A 17455-nucleotide genomic window follows, 5' to 3' on the forward strand; every position below is an offset into this window, starting at 1 on the left:
TAAACCTCATTGAGAATATTTGGGATGTGCTCTTGAAGTCATTATGCAGCAACTCTCTTAGCATCAATACAAGATCTTGGCAAGAAATGAATGAATCCCTGAACAAAAATAAATGCATGTCTCCTGTCTCCCCTATTTATATTCTGCCCTGCTTACATTTCATTATATATTAATGCTCAGTCTCTTCTGTGTGTTATCCTGCACCAAAAAAAAAAAATCACACAATCACAATCGTGTGTGTGTGTGTGTGTGTGTGTGTGTGTGTGTGTGTGTGTGTGTGTGTGTGTGTGTGTGTGTGTGTGTGTGTGTACTTTTTTGTGTTTTCATCTCACTGGCGCCAATATTCCTTCTAGCTCACTAGGGGGAGCGCTACACAGTTTGAATATCTCTCCAGTCTGTTCCACAATAAACTGTATGTTCTGTCTAGCAACTCTGTTATAATTAATCATTTTCGAAACACGTCAGCTATATTTTTTGGACAAGAGTAAGCTATTTACGTAGTATGTCAACAGTGAGCAATACTGTACACAGAAAACAAAATATTCAAACTGGTAAAAAAAAAAAGAGAAAAAAAAGGATATCACGTGACGCACCAGCCCTTCAAGATGGTGGTCATTGTGTTGTTATCTGTCTGCTTGACCACTTAATAACGAAACTAGTAAACTATTTCATATTTAAGCGGTAACATATGTTGATTTATTTTTAGTTTAGTTAATAAAACGTTTTGGCTACCAGGGCATTTCTCTATACCAGTTATATATTGTTATGTTTGTTAGATACGAGTCGCATTTTAAATATGTCGGTAGTCTGCTGGACAGATGTCTATACGTCAAAACAGAGTACTAGTTGTTGACGACTTTTATGAAACAGTCTGGGATGTTTAAGAACGTTTTCTTCTTTGAGGGATCGAAATGTCACTCAGAGAGTTGAAAGTGTGCTTGCTTGGGGTAAGATGCGTTTAACATTTTTTTCGCTGTTTTCTTTTGGTCTTTCACCAATAATGGTTTCAGCAGGAGCAACAATTTATTGCTGATCATCAGCATTTCTTGGTATTTTGTTGGACATGATTGAGTAATTATAATGGCTGTACTTCTGTGAGCAGATTCGGTTCGCTCTACAAGCCTTCTCAAAGAAGATTTGTTTATTAAAAGCAGTTTGTATAATAAATGATTTACTATAAAACATTTATCACTAGCTCCTGTTTACAGCAGACGCCATTATTCACCACTTTGAGAATTTGTGATTATATTCGTTCATATTCAAGCTAGTCCTTGTTATTAAAATGTCTAAGTATACCATTAAGCTAAACTCTGTTGAACAGAAAGTAGTATGGTAAGAACATCAAAGGAAACATATTGTAAAGAAATTAAATATGGAGGTGCCCTCACAGAGTCTTATAGTCAATTTGGCCAACTTCAAAGAACTGAATGGTCACTCCTTGACATGTCATTTTAACAAGATAAACAATGCTCTTCACTTCAACTGCCAATGGTTTTAATGTTATGGGAAATCAGTGTCTGGTATGTACGTTTAACAATGTATTTGAGATGCATTTGATAAAAAATAAGTCTAATAGTTGATCATAGGTTGATCATAAAAAAAAAAAAAAAAAAACAAGTCCATGAAGTTAACTCAAGGCAATAATGTTATTATCTATAGAAAAAATATTTTACTAATTTCAGATCACAAGTCCTGATTGTGAATACATTTTTTGTAATCTTGAGACCACTAAAAAAAAGGCTTTTCTAGATTTTTTTGTAACATGAGGTAATGATTTTTATTTCTCAATTAAAAGTTCAGTTTAATATACGTTGTCACTTGAAAGTCTGTGAACCTTCAGAAACTCCTATATTTCTATATGACCCAAAATATCATCAGAATCCCTTAGAGGAAACAAAGTGAACACAATCAAACAAACGAGCCAAAAATATTGTCATTTAATTAGTGAGAAAAATTATCCAGCATTACATATCTGTGCCTTGCAAAAGTATGTGAACCTTTGCTTTCAGTATCTGTTGTGAGCCCTTGTGAAGCAATAACTGCAAGTAACTTTTCCGGTTACTTTTGATCATTCCTGCACAAGGGCTTGGAAGAATTTTAATGGGTGTCATATGAGTTGCTTGCTTCAGGTCCTTCCACACTTTTTCTTTTGAATTAGTCAGGACATCGACTTGGACATTCTAAAATATTATTTTTGTTTATCTTTGGTACACAGACTTGGGTGCTTGTTATCGTTTCCTGTTGTATGACCCATTTTTTCTTGAGATTCAGTTCATGGACAAATGTCCTGCCATTTTCATTTAGAGTTCACTGGCATAATTCTGATTTCTATCTTGTTCTATCAATTAGGCAAGCTGTCCTGACCCAGATGCAGAAATACAGGCCCAAAGCATGATATGCGTTTATGCTGGAATTCAGTATTTTCTTTTCTCCAAAAATAATGCTTGTCATTTTAAAACAAAGTTTTATTTTGTTCTCAATAAGGTCCTCTGACTTATTCACATGATCTTTATCAATCTTTATGGGCAGCAATGTTCTTTTTGGAGATTTGTGGCTTTCTCCTTGCAACTCTTCCTTGCACACCAAGGTTGTTCAGTGTTCACCTGATGGCAAACTCATAAACATTAACATAAGCCAAAGTAAAAAAGATTGCTTAGAAGTTACTCTGGGTTCCTTTCTGACCCAACAGACTATTACATGTCTTGCTTTTGAAGTTATATTTGTTGGTTGGCTTCTGGGAATGTATCAGAATCTATGTATGTATCTGTCAAACTATAGATTTTTGGAGTCCAAACTCTTAAGACCTTTTCCAGCCAAATGAGAAACAATAACTCTTGTCATGAAGTCCACAGAAATCTCCCTTGTTTTTGCAATGATCCCCTTACACAATCACACGTCATGAACATTAGACTTTAATATCTTTATTGTTTACATATAATAGGACACTCATAGAGACCTGATTGTCATCTCATTGACTGAAATCAGATGGACTCTAATTTGACCATGAAATTACTAAACCAAATATTACTAAACTAAATATAATCAAAAATATTGGAACATTTTGTTGAAAAAAAAATTACCAAGTATAATATACCTGATTTGTTTGAGTTCACTTTGTCTGTTTTTGGGACTTGTATAAAAATCTGATGATGTTTTGGGTCATATGCGACAATGTATATTTTGATAGTTGATTATATTTTTTTCTTGCTCAAGGAAACTGGAGTTGGAAAGTCAAGTATTGTGTGCAGATTTGTGGAGGACAGCTTTGATCCCAACATTATACCTACAATTGGGTAAGTGTTTTGTTCCCTAATTGAGTAGTTATGTTGAATATTATCATAAGGCCATGAAAGGATCTCCTATTTCTGTTATTTTGGTATTGTTTTATATATCATTCAGGATTTCTGAAAAGTCAAAAAATATAGTTGTGTATGAGATATAGATATGAGATATCAGATTTAAATGCTAGGACACTTTAAAGGGATGTTTAGTGTGTGTTTGTTTTGCACTGCAGTTGTACTAAATAATTATAACATTTTTATGTCTTTTTGCAGTGCATCATTTATGACGAAGACAGTGCAGTACCAAAATGAGCTTCATAAGTTTCTTATTTGGGACACCGCAGGACAAGAAAGGGTAAACAAATACCATTGACCAGAATTGCAATGTAATACAGCAATACAGTAATGCATTATCTTTTGTTACTGTCTGGGAGATATGTTTGTGTGATTAAAGTTGTTATAGTTTAATTTATTATTACTTATTTATTATTACTGGTAAGCTAGTACTTCTTCAACATTTCTTTCTATTATGTCTACTTGTCTTTGGGATCTAGTCTTATATGGTTTATATCTTTAAGTCGGCAATTTTGTTAGGTAGTGTCTGTTGGTCCCTAAATGATTGTTGGCAAGGCTTACTAGAAACAAAAATTAGTTAGAAGTGTTAAATTTAGGTAGGTAGTGTTGATTGTCTGTTCCCTCTGAGACATACTTAAGGTGAACTAATGCATTTTACCCTTTCCCTCTTCTGCGTTCCTTCGTACTGACATTCAACAGCTGCCTTGAATACCAGGACATCACATCTACCCCACTCCACATCTCAGATCACCACTCTCTATCTTTCTCCATCACCCTCTCTGTCCTGCCTAGCTTTATCTATCAATATATCTCTCCTATTCACTGTAGACTTTACTCTATTTAACCTTCCTTTATAGCATCTTCACACCTTTAGGCCAGGACTTCTTTTTCTCTCTATCACTGGGTCACCAAGAGTCTTTCCTGTCATTACATTCCTCATCCATGGACCTCCTGTGTCCATTGTCTTCTAAACCCAGAAAGCTTTCTTGAATTGTTTCTTATCTGAGAGAATTAAGAACAGCAGAGATAAAGTAGAGGAAATCACAATTAAATACAGACCTTGTTGCTAAAGTGTCTAAACTAAAGCTGTTTTTTCAGCTACTTGTCACTTCAAGACTGGACTATAGCATCTCACTCCTGATTCAGAATCCAGCTGCTTGTTTCATCCATACCACCCCATTGCTACACTCAATACATTGGGCTTCTGTAGCTGTTTTCCACTTTTTACAACATAAAGTAATTTTTATTATATTCATCACAAAACGTTGATGACATTAATGCAATTAGGCAGCACTTGGTGACAATCTCTTAATTACCTGTTACGGGTCGCCGTGCCGTGGCCACTAGGGGATGACCCAGAAACAACTTCAATTCAACTTTAAAGCATCAAATCCTCTCAATATTTTTTTAAGCCCACACACAAAGCATAATATGATTCACAGCCTTCATACAATTAGAAAAAAATTTTGGACAAAACTGACCTAGGTGGCGCTAGACCGGTTTTTCCCTTACATTTTGACGCGTCTCTTTCTTCACTGGGGTAATATATTCCAAAACAAATAATCCACAAAAATCCACACAGGTCGAAGGAATTGAAATCTTTTAATCCAAAACGCTCTGGTCGCGCCGCAAATATTCCGTTAGTGTTCTGAAAACTGGAAACAGAAGTGCGCCATCATCTCGTTTTGCCGTTCTAAATTCTCATTGGGATATTCTCATAAATTATTGGGATATACTCATAAAGTCTACGTCATATTTATAGCCCAGGTCCTAACGTATCAAATAAGCCCTCATTTGAGCCAATCGGTGCTTGTATGGCAGAGATAGACGGCTGAGAAGCCAATGATGGCATGACCTCATTTTTTGGGAACCCGCATTTGACTGACAATTACTCCTTCCAATAGCAATGAAATGGGCTGGGACCTATACAGCTGTTTAGCCAATAAGCAGACGATTCCAACGGTATGAGGCCGTATGTTCTTTGCCTGTGTCTGCGTGAACTGGATGCACAAAAGATTTCTTGCGTAATCCCTGGCCTTTTGCCCCTCTCACAGCTCAGGGTGTCAAGTTACAGGCCTTTTTTCACACCAGAGTGATAGAGAGAGAGTCTATGCTTGTTTTAGGCCTTTCAGACTGAGCATGCAGCCTTTTATTTCAAAGTTATACAGTAAACAAGTACACAAAAACGCTGCACCCGACGACCATGGCCGTAGAAAAATATTCATATAAAATCCATTTTTGGGTCTTTTGACTTGAAATGTTTTTTGGTGAAACCCAAGACACGTGGCTATGACTCCCAGTTGTTATTTTGTCCCTAGCATGTTCCAGAAAAATAAGATTAATCAGTTTATCAGGTAAACAACCCAGGCGGAAATGAAAACCTTCCATTCTAGCCCCTGTAACTTTGTGCCAGTAAGGCCTAGAATCAATCTGAAACTAGTTAAGGTATGTGGGAGCTGTACCACTTTTTGTTGGGCAAGTCATGTAGGCGAAAAACCTGCCATAGGGGGCGAGATCCTTAACCTCGAGCTGAATGATGAGTTTCAGGACTAAAGTCAAGACTGCGTCTTGAGTCTCACTGCTAATTCTTTCTTGGCCTGATTTATCATTGAACTCAATTTTAGGAATGAATAAGATAAATGTTGATGTAAAATATAAATGTATAGGATGCTTTATAGAGAGAGGGAAATTATACCATCCGACCTCAAAGGGTGTTTGTAAGGGTATTCCAATTGGAATCATAAAAGCTAAGGTAAACCAGTATACCTTTAGCTTTGTTTATTTTTTTTTACATATTTACATCTTTTGAAATATCAAAGTTTTTCTACTGCTTTCAGCACTGTAAAGTTCACAATATGAACAAACTAGACTTGTACCCATGGTATAAGTCAAATTTGCTAATTAGGTAGCTTACAATAGTCGAGACAAAAATGGTATTAGCTTTTTTCAACTTATTATTTATAATCATGAGCTCATAAACTCTAACTGAACACTTGTACACCTGCTCATTCATTGTAGTTATGTAGTCAGTGACTCTCTTGGCTCACAAGAGATACAGAATGCACAAAACCAATCAGATATGGACCAGCAGCTCCAGGTAATGTTCACATCAAACATCTGAATGGTGGATGTGTTAGCTTAGTGGTCCTGCTTGGAAGGTTGTGTGTTCAGATCCCAGGTACACCAAGCTCTGTTGTATAAAATGAGATTAAATATAAGTTGCTCTGGGTAACGGTGTCTGTCACATTTTGTTTGTGATGTCATAACCACACTAATGAACAAATTTTCATTGTTCTTACTTTGCTTAAGCTCTCTTAGGTGTTAATGTGAATAAAAACACTTACAGAAGAGGTGTATGTGATTATATTTCACAAATGACGCAAAAGTCAGCCCACAGCTTGGTACCAGATGGCTTGAACTTGATTGACAAAAACTTTCATGTCATAGATGATGTCATATAAAACTCTAACACATCATGCGCAGTATTCATGCTGAAAATTCTTTCAAATAAATGTTTACAGATCAAAATACAATATATGCAATAAACAATACAGGTATGAACAACCTACAGTCACATGCAGCTCTATATTTACAGGACCATAATTGACATATGCAAATGCTAGAAAATGAAAAAAATATTTTTACTTTGATTATTCATTACATTTTTTATGGGACATTAATCCCAGGAAATCAATGGTGGTCAGAAGATAACTTGCTTACCCTAAAATGTTAATTATGTGTCTTTCTTTATCCCCATAGTTTCGTGCCCTTGCCCCTATGTACTACAGAGGTTCAGCTGCAGCTATCATTGTTTATGACATTACAAAGGAGGTACTGAGTCATTTCTTAACTGTTTTATTAAAGATATCTGGACTGAAAATGCAGATACATAATGCAGATTAGATGTTCGTTAAATGTATAGATAGTATCTATTTATCGGCCTTGCTGGCTGGCTACCAACTGGGTCAGTACATATCAAAAATGGCAGAACTTCTGTACATGCAGGTGCACTGACCAATGTTGGCCCAAGGGAAAAAAAGACGAACCAGACTGCTGGAGAAGGCCAGCCAGCAGGGGCAGTACTGGGCAATGTTATGGTGGAAAGCTTTCAGCTCTTGGCATAGCACATACCTAAACACATACCACCTGCCTAAAGGATGTTGCAGGCCAAATACACCCCTTCACAGTTTACATAACATGACAAAGAGTTCAGTGGTAGGTACTTTTGGTAGAGGACAGGAGCCAGCATGGGCACTTTTAACAGTCTATGGCTGCACAGCCCCATGTGCAGCAAGCTATGATGCACTGTCTGTTCTGACAACATTTTTTCATTACACTAACTTTTCCAGCAGTTTATGGGACCAGGACCAAAACAGCTAGTTTTATTCCCCACGCTAATCAATGAGCCTTAGAAGCCCATGGCCCTGTCACAAGATCTTTCATTCTGGAGATGTTCTGACCCCGCTGTCTAGCCTTCACAATTTTACCCTTGTAGTTCATATCCTTATCTTGTCTATTTTTCCTTGCTTACCAACTTTGAGCTCTACCTGTTGACTTGCTGCATCATATATACTGTATGCCTCAACAGGTACCATGGTCATGAGGTTATCCACATTATTCATTTCACCTTTCAGTGGCTTTAATGTTATGGCTGTGTATGTGTACATATATGTTCATTGAATATATGAAAATGACAATTCTTTTGTTTTTGCTATACACTGAAAATATTTGGATAGAAGATAAAAATATGAATATGAGGCATTAGACCAGAATTTTATCTTTCATTTCTTGATACTTGCAGTAGATGTGTTTTAAAAGCTTAGAACATGGCACCCATCCACACTGAACCCTGAAATTTCATCTATAGATCTGAAGACAGGGCACGGTGGCTTAGTGGTTCGCACGTTTGCCTCACACCTCCAGGGTTGGTGGTTCGACTCCCACCTCTGCCTTGTGTGTGTGGAGTTTGCATGTCCTCCCCGTGCCTTGGGGGATTCCTCCGGGTACTCCGGTTTCCTCCCCCGGTCCAAAGACATGCATGGTAGGTTAATTGGCATCTCTGGAAAATTGTCCGTAGTGTGTGATTGTGTGAGTGAATGAGAGTGTGTGTGTGCCCTGCGATGGGTTGGCACTCCGTCCAGGGTGTATCCTGCCTTGATGCCCGATGACGCCTGAGATAGGCACAGGCTCCCCGTGACCCGAGAAGTTTGGATAAGCGGTAGAAAATGAGTGAGTGAGAGAGATCTGAAGACTATTTGAAATGTCCTTAATACAACAATTTGAAATGTGCTGAGAAAAGAGAAACCACTGGTGTATTAACAACTGGACATCAAACAGATTGGCTAAGGAAAACCAAAGGAGCTGATGACAGACATTTTGAGAGCGGTGAAGAATAAACCAACAGTTATTGGTATAACCATCAATCTCTACAGACTAAGAGAGCAGGTATCACAATTCATTATTTGAAAAAGATTTTGAGGGCAAAAATCAATCATAGAGGTAATACCATAGGATGCAAACCACTCATCAGCAGTAAGGTATGTAACCGGGAAAAGCATCACACTAGATAAAGGCAACAGTTTAAAGATGACACTAGTTAAGACCATACTATTGCTCAGCTAAAGTTTGGGTAGTCTGCCAAAGTTGCCATGATCTAAGTTTAGATCCAGATGTATATAGCACAAATGGTGAAAATATGAAATTGGTCCCAGAAATGATATTTTTGTATTTTTTTACTTTCAGGAGTCCTTTCTAACTTTGAAGAACTGGGTAAAGGAGCTTCGTCAGCATGGACCACCCAACATAGTGGTAGCCATTGCTGGCAACAAATGTGATCTCTCCGATGCCAGGTAAATTTCCTAATGCTTGGTCTTCATTTGTCTGTCAGATTTAGAATCTGGCTAAATTTCTCTCTTGCTCCACTGTATGTAGTCTTTCTGCACACAGCTGTGTAAATATTTTCCCTTATACTCATAGGTAGATGCAATCTAAAATACAAAGTGAAGAACAAAACTGCTGTCTATATTGTTCTTGAGAGGGAGGGGAAATTAAGGAAGTCGTGCCGAATTGGCGCGCCACGTAGACAGCTGATTAGCAGCTGATGCAGCTTACTACGTGGCTTGCCTGAACTAACGCGATGCTTGATTCATGTGATGGACAACGTACATTATGCACAAAGAGCAGAAGGGACTCCAAGACGAGCTATGACAGAATAACTAAAAGGGATACCAAATGTGTGATTGAAATGAAATAAAATGTTTTAATGTACGAAATGTCATACAAGAGATCATCATTATTAACATTATGACACTTTGACTATTTATATGCAAAAGCCCATAATAGTAGTGCAGTGTATTAAGTGCCTGTTTTCACATCGGAATACCTTTAGATCAAGTTCCTGCTGACTGTAGCTACACATTCCCATCTGTTAATATGGCCATGCATCGGCCATTTGGTAATATGGCCTTTTTGTAACCTGTATTTTATGCAGTATATACTGTCAGTACACTGACCCTGAACAAAACATATAATTAACTTGCCAAGTACCTGTATTAAATAATTCTAATATTAATTTGTGAAAAAATATTTTTAAGTAATCTATGTATTTTTGGTCAATTTATTAATTTTGAATTTGAAAGGATTTCCATTTAAATATAAAACTTAGTGTTTAACTTTAAGTGTGGCAGACAAAAAAATTAAAAAGATAAACAACTTTATGCACTTTGTAATGTAATTTAAATATATAAATTAACCATTTTATTATTTTACTACTGATTTGATTGATTGTTTCTATGTATTTATTTCAAGTTAAAAATGTATAAATTTCTGCGTTTTTTTCCTTCCTCTTTTATTTTACAGAGAGGTACAAGAGAAGGATGCCAAGGACTATGCTGACTCTATCCATGCTATTTTTGTTGAAACTAGTGCCAAAAATGCTATTAACATCAATGAAATCTTCACTGAGATAAGTAAGTACAGATAAGCACCCATTTACTACAGTCTTAATTAAATGTGAAAAATTACAAGGTGGTAATTATGTTTATTAAAAAACTTCATTATGATTCTTTTATACTTACGGTTTAGCCCACAAGCTAGTCAAAATATAATTAATTATATTTATATATTAGTAAAGCTTATTTTTTACAGAGAAGGGGTCTTTACCTGTTATATTGTGAAAAGGATGTGGACACTGGACCAATCATACCAGAATGTGCTTGAGCATTCTCTTATAGAAATAGGCCCTTTGAAATTATAATATCCTCCACTCATCTGGCAAGGCTTTCTTGTAGGTTTTGGACTATGGCTGTGGGTATTTCTGCCCATTCAGCCACAAAGGTCAGGTCATATCCCTTCAATCTGCTCTTCAGGGGTGAAATGCATCCTCAGTTGCATTTGCATTTGTCTGGTGATTGAATCTTCAGTTGCATTACTGTCTGATTGACATGTGTTGCCAGTGTGTTTGGGGTCATTGTGTGTGCTTGCTGCATGATTAAGTTCCTCACAATTAGAATGGATGCTTTTCTCTGTAAATTGCCAGAGTAAATGTTTCTGTAGACTTCTGAATTCATTCTGCTCATACCATCATGCGTTATCATCTATAAATATTAGCTAGGTCACTCCAGAAGCAGCCATGTAATCCCAAGCCATGACACTACCGCCAACATGCTTGACAGATGAGCTCATATGTTTTGGCTCAAAACTCATACTTTGGTCTCTATAACTTTGATAGATGTTGATCTTGATTACAAACTTTTATGGCTTATCTCTTTATTTTGTTCTGAAGCTACAATTTTGACCAATTTCTCTAATACTGTTTAGTCTGCTTAGCAGCAAGTTTTGAGAATGACACGAATTTAAATTTTCACCAAGTCTTAACATTTTTCACAAATATTCTTGTATATTTAATGTTTGGAAATGCATATTTAATGCAGACTTTTTGATGTTTTTTGTGCATCTGCCTATTGAGGATTGACCACAAGTTCTTAATGGGATTAATTTCTGGGGAATTTCCTACATTTGGACACAGAATAATGATGTTTGGCTCCCCAAGCAACTTAATGGTATTTTACACCTGGTCACTTCATGCGTTTTCTGTGATCCGATAGCTATCCGATTGTAAAAAGACCAGGTGTAAATGCCCTCCGAAACGGTTTCGAGACGGATATAAATCCGATTGCTCAAACCACTTCAGGAGGTGGTCTGGGACGCATTTCAGATGAAACTGGACAGGTGTAAATGAATGTGGTTGTTCAAGCCACATACATCAGCGCTATACTCCTCCCAAAGAGAAGAACGTAACTCACAGGTGACTCGTGAGTCGTGCATCGCGCCAGAAACAAATATGTTTTCCCACCAGCGCTGCCTCCGATCTTTCACCCAGGTGTCTCGTTGGGTCTTAAAATGCACTGGTGCTGCCAGCGAAAATGCAGCAAACAATAAATGCTGTTTTTTGTAGCAACCGCATATACCAAAGCGTGTTCCATTTTAATTACCCTGGAAATGAGGTAAAATATATTTGCATATTGGGCGGGAGTAGAAAGATCAGATTGATATCCGATTCGCCAAGACGCATTTATGTGGCCTAATGTAAATGGAACAGTTTTAACAAATCAGGTAGCTATCGGATCAAAGAAAACACATGAAGTGACCAGGTGTAAAAAGGCCCTTAATTATCACTTTTGCCTCATGGCAAGGTGCTCCATCATGCCATGCTGGAAAAGGCATTGTTCATCAACTGTTCTTGGATGATTGGGAGAAGTTACTCTCAGAGGATGTTTTGTACCATTCTTTATTCATGGTTGTATTCTTCTGTAAATTTGTCAGTGAGCCCACTCCCTTGGCTGAGAAGCAACCCCATACATGATTGGCATGACACAGGACTGATGGTAGCGCTCACCGTTTCTTCTCCAGACAGTCTTTTTTTCCGGAGGCCCAAAACATTCAGAAAGGGGAGTCATCAGAGAAAATGACTTTACCCAGTCCTATGCAGTACCATCCCTGTACCTTTTGCAGAATATCAGTCTGTCTCTCGTGTTTTTCCTGGAGAGCAGTGGCTTCTTGCTGCCCTTTTCAACACTAGGCCATACTTCAAAAGTCTTAGTCTCACTGTGCATGCAGATGCACTCACACCTGCCTGCTGCCATTCCTGAGCAAACTCTGCAATGGTGGTGCCCTGATCTCGCAGCTGAATCAACTTTAGGAAATGGTCCAGGTGCTTTCTGGACATTATTGCCTGCTGAAAACTGAAGATGGCCATAATTCTGCTACATATTATAACACAGCATATTTCAGCACAATCAGACTTTTGGTTACTAAGAAATTGATATTTCACTTCAAACAGTTTCAACAGTTGTGCTCCACCGCCTTGTGTGTGTGGAGTTTGCATGTTCTCCCCGTGCCTCGGGCTGTTTCCCTCCAGGTACTCCGGTTTCCTCCCCCGGTCCAAAGACATGCATTGGTAGGTTGATTGGCATCACTGGAAAAATTGTCTGTAGTGTGTGTGTGTGTGTGTGTGAGTGAATGAGAGTGTGTGTGTGCCCTACGATGGGTTGGCACTCCGTCCAGGGTGTATCCTGCCTTGATGCTCAAAGACGCCTGAGATAGGCACAGGCTCCCCGTGACCCGAAAAGTTCGGATAGAAAATGAATGAATGAATAATTTGCAAAATTTTCCAAATTCTCCAAATCAAGACTGGCTAAATCAGGTCCTGGATTAAGTTCAGGGTTCTCTACAGGACCTTGCTATAGCATATAAATTCATTCTAGACCAGGGGTGTCAAACTCTGGCTCGCGAGATCATATCAAATGTGCATTACAGCTGGCTAGCCGCATGCCCGGCTAATACTACAAATCCCAGAATGCCTTGCCACTGTATTGACGCATAGTCACGAACAGCAAGCACCCCTCATTCTCTGTTGACAGTCGTTACCAACCGTGCTACAGTCACATCGGGCAAGTTAATTCCACCCTCCACAAAAATGGCCAAACGAAAGATGGACAATCTTTCAAGAGCTTTCAAGACAGAACGGAGGCAGATTATCTATTCACGAATATAAAGAACAGACCTGTTTGTCTTGTGTGCTAATGGAGCCAATGTGTCTGTAAGGAAAGAATATAACCAGGGATGCACACAACTTTTTTAACCAGGTTCTCAGGAGAGCACTTAGAGAATGGAACTGGTACTCACCTTTTGCACAGCGAAAATAAACATCCTCACTGCCCTCCTCACTGTCCTCAATTTCAACTGTAGTACAGGACGAACTTACAGCCTCCTGGGCGGTGGAAGTGGTTGCACCTCCCTAGTTAAGTCTACGATGGGCTGTCTGCATCCATAGCTATACTGCTGGCTTTGGGTCAAATGTATCTGTACTCATCTTTGACAAGTGAATGTGCATCAGGGCTGAAAGATGAGTATGTGACAGACGGGATCTGTACTTGTTTTTTATTATATTAAAGTGCGAGAAACCTCTCTCACAAGCAGCACTGCTCAGAGGAAGTGTAAGGGACAATTTAAGAATCTTGTAAATGTTGCATTAACAATCTTGATTACTTGTATTAACTATCTTGACCAAGTCATACAGAGAAGATGCTGCCAATCGCTTTCCTGCTTGCTTTAAACACATTCATTCTCTTATGGTGGAGTCTCTGTCAAAAGAGACAGTTATGTTTCCAAAACTGTGGAGGTCTTGCATTTCTTGGGGCCAGGTACTGTAGATGCATCAAAAACCAAAAAGTGATCACAAGACTTCAGAGATTCATACCTGATTTCAAACTCCCCAATTAAACCTCTGAGTAATTCAGCTTTGTCTCTATCAGCTTCTGAATTGTGAACTGCTTGTTTTCTGTGTTGGCCTTCCCCATCAAGCAAAAGGGTGAACTGTCCAATGGCTAGAATTAGTTCATCTTTACATTCTCCTATGGTTAGTTTTTCTTGCTGAAACCTTTGGTAAGTTAGCTGCAGAATGTTGCCAATGTCAAGCATGTTGGCCAGAAAGCACTGAAAACTTTGTGTGCAGATATACTTCAAGTCGCTGTCATCTGTATTAGACAATTCTGTCTTAATAGCAGGCAACTGTTTCCATATTTTCAACAGCGTCTCGTGCCTCCATGCAGACCATTTGATATTATGAAACTTTCCTAGTTTACAATAGGAAATGCCATTCTCATGACACAGTGTTTTTAACACTTGTATATTTTTTGCTCCACCTCTGAATAAATAAAACTGTAATAGCTTGACAACGATTGATTAAACGTCACACAATAGGACACCCCTGATCAGCTGATTTCACGCAGTTCTCAAGGGTGTGTGCAATGCACAGAACATGCACAAGGGAATCCCCGATCGCAACCATTTGGCGTAGATTCGGTAAAATGCCGTTGTACGTACCGACATTGACAGCAGCCCCATCTGTGCAAACAGCGACTAACTTTGCCCGCCATTCATCCAAGCCTAAATTGTTGAACAGTTTAACGAGGCCTTCCGTTATGGAATGGAACACGCCGTTCTTTTTGCTCCAAGTTCAATTAATCCAAGTAAATCAATGGTAAACTCCCCGTCAACGACATCGGTATGCACATGAGCGTTTAGAGCTTATTAACAGCGCGCATTTTTCATTTTGGGGGTGCATGCGCACCTGCACACCAGTTGTGTGCATCCCTGAATATAACATAAGAAGACACTATGAAACGAAACATTATGAGAAGTATAAGGACCTGGACGTAAAGCAGAAGCTCCAGAAGGCGGAGGAGATGAAAAAAGTCTGGTTTCCTGGCAGACTACGTTCATGAAAGCAAAATCAAAAAGTGAAGCTGTTGTAAAGGCTGTAAAGCTTTATTGTGGCAGCAGAGGTCGCAAAATCTGCCCGGCCCTTTAATGTGGTAGAGTTTGTCAAAAAGTGTATGGTCAAAGTTTGCGAAATGAACACCACTGATGTCTTTTATTTCAAATTTAATTTCTTATGTGTTTGTAATATCAAGCTCTGGTTGTTCCAAATCCTGTGTTTAAGCAAAACTAAAGTTTGTTTCCATATGTAAAAGGTTGAACATTACATATCAGTTGCAGTTAATTTTTCAATAAATATTCAGTTTGGCCCGTGACTTTATCTCAGTTTTATATTTTGGCCCACTGTGAATTTGAGTTTGACACCCCTGTTCTAGACAATTGTGTGTTTCCACCTTTGGTTAAGGTGTTATTATATGATGTGATGGTCAGGTGCTCACACACATTTAGCCATATAGTGTAGCTTGAAAAAGGACATATATTTTAGATAATGATCTGATGGTAAATTGTTCCCTTTTTTTCAGGTCAGAAGATTCCACATATAAACACAAGTGACTCAGGTGTGAGGGGCTTGAAACTGCGACGTGAACAATCAGACTTAACCAGGGAACGCACTTGCTGTTAATGCACAATTATGCTAAAATAATTTTTACCTTCTTTCACGTCTTCATTATTAAGAAACAAAATGGACAGAAACAGAAAATTCATTCTATTGCTGTCCAGGTTCACAGAAACTGCAACACTTTTGACTCTCTGTCCATGGCTAATTAAAGTAGAGTTGACTTCGTTGTACTAGCTCTGGTCTCTCAGACCTTAAGTCAATTCCTACTTTGTGTATTTTTTGTAAATCTCAAAACATTTAAAAGGAAAAAGAAAATGCACTGGTTTGTTCCTGTTGAGAAATCAAAATGTTGAGAAATCAAAAGGTTTTCTGTTCCAACAAAACTTATAAACCATTATGCGCAGACTTCTCACTTGGTTTTACTTTTTTTTTTTAAGATATTGTGTTTTTCCAAAACAAAGGGCAGCTTTCTGGCTGAATGATGTGAAATAACAAACCAATTTGTACAAATTAATTTGCCTACTTTAAGACGTTGGGGCAACATTTATATGAAGGATTATTTCTAATTACTTACAAAGTGAATACACTCTGGTTCGTACAGTTCCAAATTGGTTGCATATGTGTCACAAGCAGAATAAGTATTGATCTTTTTTAATGATAGTGTTATAGTCTTGAATTGATTAAACTCCATCATTTAAGTCACACATTCCAAATCCTGTAAAAATTATTTTAGTACTTTCCCTACTTCCAACACACCAGACTCAATAATTTGGACACATTTGTCACACTTTAATATTTCAGATCATCAAACAAATTTAAATATTAGTCAAAGATAACACAAGTAAACACGACATGCAGTTTTTAAATGAAGGTTTTTATTATTAAGGGAAAACAAAATCCAAAACCATATGGCCCTGTGTGAAAAAGTGTCTCATCCAAGATGTCATAAAAGACCCCACAACATCATCCGAAGAACTGCAGGCCTCACTTGCCTCAGTAAAGGTAAGTGTTTATGACTCTACCATTAAAAAAGACTGGGTAAAAATGGCCTGCATGGCAGAGGTCCGAGATGAAAGCCACTGCTGTGCAAAAAGAACATAAAGGCTCATCTCAGTTTTGCTAGAAAACATCTTGATGATCCCCAAGACTTTTTGGGGAAAATACTCTGGACTGACGAGACAAAAGTTTTTTTTGGAAGGTGTGTGTCCGATTACATCTGCTGTAAAATTTGGTGGTGGTAGTGTGATGGTCTGGGCTGTTTTGCTGCTTCAGGACCTGGAAGACTTGCTGTGATAAATGGAACCATGAATTCTGTTGTCTACCAAAAAATCCTGTAGGACAAAGTGCGGTCATCTGTTCATGTCCTCAACCTGAAGCAAACTTGGGTTCTGCAGCTGGATAATGATCCAAAACACACCAGCAAGTCCACCTCTGAATGGCTGAAGAAAAACAAAATGAAGACTTTGGAGTGGCTTAGTCAAAGTCTGGACCTTAATCCTATTGAGATGCTGTAGTATGACTGAAAACTCTCCAATGTGGCTGATTACAACAATTCTGCAAAGATGAATGGACCAAAATTCCTCCACAGCACTGTAACAGACTCATTGCAAGTTATCACAAACTTTTGATTGCAGTTTTTGCTTCTAAGGGTGGCCCAACCAGTTATTAGGTTTAGTGGCAAGCATTTTTTCACTCAGGGCCATGTAGGTTTGGATTTTGTTTTCCCTAAATAATAAAAACCTTCATTTAAAAACTGCAT

At 38.1% G+C, this 17455-nt stretch overlaps 1 protein-coding gene across 2 annotated transcripts; it reads left to right on the top strand.

The window, feature by feature from the left end:
• The first annotated feature begins 567 nt into the window (after nucleotides 1–567).
• rab22a (RAB22A, member RAS oncogene family) lies at nucleotides 568–16101 on the top strand. 2 transcript variants are annotated; one of them, XM_027133590.2, is made up of 7 exons: nucleotides 571–947; nucleotides 3214–3293; nucleotides 3555–3636; nucleotides 7116–7187; nucleotides 9099–9205; nucleotides 10215–10324; nucleotides 15659–16101. In XM_027133590.2, exons 1-7 carry the CDS (start codon nucleotides 912–914, stop codon nucleotides 15757–15759), a joined length of 588 nt encoding a protein of 195 aa, XP_026989391.1. In that variant the 5' UTR covers nucleotides 571–911; the 3' UTR covers nucleotides 15760–16101. The 2 variants fall into 2 exon arrangements, with proteins under 2 accessions (XP_026989392.1, XP_026989391.1); XM_027133591.2 differs by lacking the exon at nucleotides 7116–7187 and having other exon boundaries at nucleotides 568–947.
• The last annotated feature ends 1354 nt before the right edge of the window (nucleotides 16102–17455 follow it).

Source organism: Tachysurus fulvidraco, chromosome 5, assembly GCF_022655615.1.
Source record: "Tachysurus fulvidraco isolate hzauxx_2018 chromosome 5, HZAU_PFXX_2.0, whole genome shotgun sequence".
Taxonomy (NCBI): Eukaryota; Metazoa; Chordata; class Actinopteri; order Siluriformes; family Bagridae; genus Tachysurus; species Tachysurus fulvidraco.

Bases quoted from the DNA above. Each gene is read 5' to 3' on its own strand.
- rab22a (XM_027133590.2), top strand. From the start codon at position 912: ATGTCACTCAGAGAGTTGAAAGTGTGCTTGCTTGGG. The intron at 3,637-7,115 runs GTAAACAAATAC...TTATCCCCATAG, and splicing joins ACACCGCAGGACAAGAAAGG to TTTCGTGCCCTTGCCCCTAT. The intron at 10,325-15,658 runs GTAAGTACAGAT...CCTTTTTTTCAG, and splicing joins TGAAATCTTCACTGAGATAA to GTCAGAAGATTCCACATATA.